Source organism: Phoca vitulina, unplaced genomic scaffold (assembly GCF_004348235.1).
Source record: "Phoca vitulina isolate PV1807 unplaced genomic scaffold, GSC_HSeal_1.0 scaffold29, whole genome shotgun sequence".
Lineage (NCBI taxonomy): Eukaryota > Metazoa > Chordata > Mammalia > Carnivora > Phocidae > Phoca > Phoca vitulina.
In genome coordinates this window covers 10,762,269-10,767,768 of record NW_022589732.1, presented here as the reverse complement: position 1 = coordinate 10,767,768, position 5,500 = coordinate 10,762,269, and the positions used below count along the sequence as shown (strand labels likewise).

Sequence of the window (5,500 nt, the reverse complement as noted above, 5' to 3'; positions counted from 1 at the left end):
GGCGCCGCTTCAACAGGTGTCTTGGTGCGCAATGCACCTTTTCACGCATTCACTGTCTCCGTTGGCGGCTGGGATAATGTGGACACTTTGTTTCCAGGCGCTGCGCGCGAGCTACCGACATCCGGGGGGAGGCGGCCCTGGGCAGGGAGGGGGATCTGGAAATAAAGACCTCGGGCGCTCCTGAGGTCCCGGGCCCTCTCTTCCCTTTGTTCGAGGGCTCCCGGGGCTGGAGCTCCCTCCTACGCCCCGGGGGGCGGCATATGGCGCCCTCTCACCTACCCAAGAAAAAGACCCAGCCACCCATTCAAGAGCGCACGAGGTCTCTGCGCCCGGGGAGGAGGAGTCTCTGAGGGAATGGCTTCTCTCCCAAAGCCCTGAGGAGCCCGCCTTATCTCTCCCCACCCCATCTCCGCCATCCCCTCGGCTGGCCCGGCAGCCGTTGAGTGGGGCGCAGCGCGCTGGGCAGCACCAGCCTGCGGGAGCGCCCCAGCTCCCGGCAGATGAAATATGGGGCTGGTGAGCCCCTGGAGACCATATGCTTTCAATAAAAGAAGACAAATAGGACCGAGATAGGCCTTGCAGCCAACCTGTTATAAATGGGTGGCAATTGGGCCAATGTACACGGAGGCAGGGCCCCCGGGGGGAGGCCTGCTCGTGCCAAATCCATGTGTCAGCTTCTGGGACAGGTGTGCCCAGGGGCCAGGGGCCAGGCCTCCCCCCTCTGGGTGTATCACGGCAAAGGTAATATGGTGCTAACTATGAGTAAACAGTCATTGTGAAAACGAGGGAGAGTTTATCAGAGGCAAACTAGTTGGGGGGTGGCTTAACAATAAAGTTGTCCGCCCTGGGAGCAGGTGACGGCTGGCTGCGGGACTCCCGCGGTAGATGTTTTCCAAAGCACTTCACTTTACAATCTCTTGTAATTATTTATTAAACGAAATCTATTTATTATTATTTTAGCAAACACTGGAGACAGGTGGGGCTTTCTTTTCATCGTCTCCTTTTGTTTGAAGGGCTGTTTGAAGTGGCCAGTCTCGGCCCAGGCAGCTCGCTCGCCAGATTTTTGTCTTCCCCTCTTTCAGTGCCGAGGCGAAGGCGAGAGAAAGCCCCCTCCTCTGGCAAGCCATTAGCTATTCAGCTTCCCATGGCCCCCCTTCCCTCCCGCTTGCTTCTCAAAGAGCCCCCAGGCATTGCGAGGACTCCCCCCGCCGACAGGAAGGCGGCAGGGCGGACCGCTGCCTTCCTTCGTTTCCAATCTGCCCGCGGTTCCCAGGCGCCCGGCTGTCGCCTGTCTCCTGGGCCGCGCCGGCCTCCAGGCTTGCCTAGGTCTCAGAGAGCAGAGGCGCGCGCGTCGGGGAGGCCTCCGAGGCGGCGGCCGGCCGGGGGCTTCAGGAACCGGCTCTGCTCCCCGCTGGAGGAGCGTTTCACAAATACGGCCGGCGCGCCCTGGGTTGTCCCTGCTTGCGCCTCCGCCGCCAAAAGCACAGGTATCGACTTTGGAGAGAGGTCTGTGCGTCCCCAACAGCGGACAGGGGGGACGTGGGTCCCGGATCTCTAACCCCCCAGGACCCCGTGACCTCCGGCCGTGCCCTCCTGGCCAGAAAAAGGGCTGCCGAGAGCTGTTGGCGTTGCTCAAGGAGACCGCGGCTCCCGGCCGCTGCGCGCTCCTCGCCCTATTTTTTGCGCAAAGCAGTAGTGGTGGCTGCCTGCAAAGCCCCGGAGAGCCCTGGGCCGGAGCTGCTCTGGGGAAGCTGGATAAGAATACCAAGTGGGTCCCAGAATTCCCTCCCAGTTAAGAAGGTTCCCAAGAATGCTCAGAATCTCCCCCCGGTGCAGGAAGCTGCCCCTGCGGCTCTTGCCAGTACCCATTAGCCGCTTGAGGCAAAACTGAGCCAAGCGAGTCCACCTTTGCCTTTTATGCCTTTTAGCTGAGGGTCACTGCTGGATGAGAGTCCCGGTTTTGAGCTGCTCTCCAGGATTCCTGGGACCCATAGGGGCGTTTTGATCCTTTATGGCCAGGGCTCGCTCCCTGGAGAGGGGCTGAGTCTGGAAGCACTAGGGAAGCAGGCTTTGGATTTCCTGTCAGTTCATAATGCGCAGGATGACAGAAATCAAGCAAGGCGGGTGTATGGAGCAGGGAAGTAGAGAGATGGAACATGGGTGGACACTGGTTTCCCCTTGGCACTGGGAGATGGGGCCACTACCTCTTGTCTATTCTCACCCGGTCTTCCTCAAAGATACAGGACTTCTATTTTCTACACTTTGGGGAGTCTGGTTTTGCCTTGAAAAAAATATATACATATTCCTCCAATCAGAAAGAGGCAGCAGGTCAAGGGAGAATCTAGAACTAGGAGTCTTAGGACCGGAGTTCTATGTGGTTCCAACAGAACTTGCTGTGTGACCTTGGGTGAGTCCCTTCCCCTTCTGGGCCTTGACTTTTCCATCTGCAAAAGGGGCCTCGGGTTCTCATTCTTATGACTAGAAAACACATTTGGAGCAATTCGTGACCTAAAGGAGGAGCAGTAGCAAAATGTGGAATCCAAGAGTCTCACTCCCTTTGCTGCCCCTGAGCCTGACCCCTAGCTTCAGTGGGAAGGAGCATCTGCTTAACAGCACACCAGCTGAGATCTGGAGGACAGCGCCCCCATCCCCATTCAGTCCTAGAGCCCTCTCTCCCTGGCTCCCAAGCATATGCATCCTCTCCCTGCCCAGGAGGTAACCGCGCCCTCTAAGCAGCCGCGGCGGGTGTGGAGAGGCAATCACCGGGGCAGATCCGCAGACTCACCTCGTCCCTTCACCCCATCCCCTCAGTTTCCCAGCGGGGTCCAGCCCCCCTCCGCCAGCTTCCGGGAGGCACTGGGTATCTGGATCTGCCAGAAGGTAAAGCCTTCGCAGCCTGCGGAGACGTACCGCGGGCCCCAGTCTTCCCACCCTCGGCTTCCCCCCTCTCTCCCCACCGGGCACGTCGCGGTCAAGAGAGAGCAGCGGAAGCCGCGACCCCTCACCCTGAGTGACCGGAAGCAGAAGACCACGGGGCGTCCGAGGCGGGGACAAAAGGGAAGGGCGGGGAAGAAAGGAGGGACGATGTGTTCAGTCTCACTTTGGAAAATTTCCAGACGGCGCTAACAGGGGCCTTCGGAGTCCCCGCCCGCTGCTCCCGGCCGGATCCCGGCCTCACGGGGCGGCACTGGCTGGCCCAGGTAGTGCGGGTGGCCCCCGCTCTCCTGTGACTGGGCAGGAGGACGAGGGAAGAAAGAAGTGATCTGCTTCTCGCAGCGCCAGCACACCACGCGCATTTAAAAGACAAGGCCTGGCCTCGAGCTCCTGGCCCTCTTCTGACCCATTTTCACCTGCGCCCTTTCCCCGTAGGCCCTGGCCCAAATGCAAGGGGGCTGTCCACGATTGCTAGTCGTGGAATGTCCCCTGGAGGTCCCATCGTGGTCACCCTCCGCCTCTGGGACACGATGTCCTTGAAAGGAGATTGGGAGGAGAGGTTCTAAGTGCCTCCCTCTGAGGAGTGAGCGGCCTCATCTCGGGACACGGTGGTGGGGAGGTGAGGGGGGGCTCCTAACCCCCAGGGAAGGTCTCTAAGTGGCAGGGGCATAGGCAGAATCTCTCTCTGTGGTCGCCCTGTCCCCCCTCCCCCCAGAATGGAGAGGGTCAGGGAAACATCACCCTGTGTGCGTTTCCTCGCCTGACCCGTAGAGCAAGAGAGCAGGGTGGCATCGGGAATTAGTGACGCTCCTCCAAGCTGGCAGTCGGAGCACCTTGCTCCTTGTCCTATCTCTGGCGGAGTGATTCGGGGCGAGCCGCCCTTTCTCTGAGCCTTAATGTCCCCGTGTGTAACGCATGAAGATTGGCGAACCCTATAGGCTTCCCAAAGCCCTCTTTGGGGCACCAAAAGAGGGTCTGGACAGATGCCAAGGAAAGACAGAACAGGAGCAAAGCGGTCTGGGGCGGCCAGACGGGAGCCAGACGAGGCTCTTCTCACTGGGCGAGGCTCTTTGAGGAACCGAGAGTTGCTGGGACAGAGCCCGCGGAGAGAAAGCAAACAGAGCGGCGCTCCCCTCCCCCGACCCCGGCCCTTTGTCCGGAATCCAGCTGTGCCCCGCGGGGGAGGAGCGGGCTCGCGTGGCGCGGCCCCCTGGCCCCGGCGCTGATTGGCCGGCGGCTCGGGCTGCAACCGGGCAGGCACGCTCCTGGCCCGGGCCGAGCAGATAAAGCGTGCCAAGGGGCACACGACTTGCGGCTCAGAAAATCCGAATGGTCTCGCAGCCGCGCCAAAAACAGCAACGGTGGCCCGGGACCCCCTTTGCGTTTCGCTTCTCTGGAGCTGGGGAAACGTCTAGGCAGCGGCGCCTGCGTCTCAGTTGGGCTTGCAGACGAAAAGGCCAGCTCATCTCACCAACTGCTCTCGCTGCCCCCCTGCTCTCTACCCTTTTGCGCGCGAGAACAAGGTAACACCTGGAGGCCACAGAGCGACGGGTGGAGGCGGAAAGGGGTCCTCTGATCCGGCAGGAGCGGGGGGTGGCTCTTTCTCGGTTATTTCCCACTTGGCCCCGGGATAGGGAACTGCGCCCGGGTGGCGGACCCACGCTTACCCCGACCTCTTACCCCGCCGCAGGATGGCGCCTCATCCCTCGGGTACGCCAGCTGTCCAAGTGACCCAGGAGACAGAGCAGCCCTTCCAGGGGGCCTCGGACGACGAAGTGACCTGCGTTGCGTCGGCTCCGCCCAGCCCCGCTCGCGTGCGGGGGAACTGCGCCGAGGAGGAAGGGGGCGGCTGCCGAGGGGCCTCGAGGAGGCTCCGGACGAGGCGCGGGGGGCGCAGTCGGCCCAAGAGTGAGTTGGCTCTGAGCAAGCAGCGAAGGAGCCGGCGTAAGAAGGCCAATGACCGCGAGCGCAATCGAATGCACAACCTCAACTCGGCGCTGGACGCGCTTCGCGGCGTCCTGCCCACCTTTCCGGACGATGCCAAGCTTACCAAGATCGAGACGCTACGCTTCGCGCACAACTACATCTGGGCGCTGACGCAGGCGCTGCGCATAGCAGACCATAGCCTCTACGGGCTGCAGCCGCCCGCACCGCCCTGCGAGGAGCTGGGCTGCCAGGACGGCCGCTCCCCGGGAGACTGGGGCTCCCTCTACTCCCCGGTCTCCCAGGCGGGCAGCCTGAGCCCCACCGCCTCGCTGGAGGAGCGTCACGGGCTGCAGGCGCCTGCCTCCCCTGCGGGTCTGCGCACCGGCGCCCTGGCTTTTTCAGACTTCCTATGAAGGGGCCGTTCGGCCGCTGGGCGGTGGGTGCTTGGGGGCGGGGGGTGGAGGCCTCAGGGACGCACCGCGACTGCGGCGGCCCTGAACTTGCTCCTCCAGTCTCCGGCTCGCTGACAACCGGTGAGCCCAGGCTCCTACGAGGGTGACAGGCTGGATTCGATCCCCCGGTCCTCTGCGCCGCGCCAACTTCGGCGCTCTGTTTGCTGCCCGCGCAGGCGGGTGAAGCA

At 62.2% G+C, this 5,500-nt stretch overlaps 1 protein-coding gene across 1 annotated transcript; it reads left to right on the top strand.

The window, feature by feature from the left end:
• Window positions 1-4,625: 4,625 nt before the first annotated feature.
• Window positions 4,626-5,273, top strand: NEUROG3 (neurogenin 3). The gene has a single exon (XM_032423717.1). It carries the CDS (start codon window positions 4,626-4,628, stop codon window positions 5,271-5,273), a length of 648 nt encoding a protein of 215 aa, XP_032279608.1.
• Window positions 5,274-5,500: the final 227 nt, after the last annotated feature.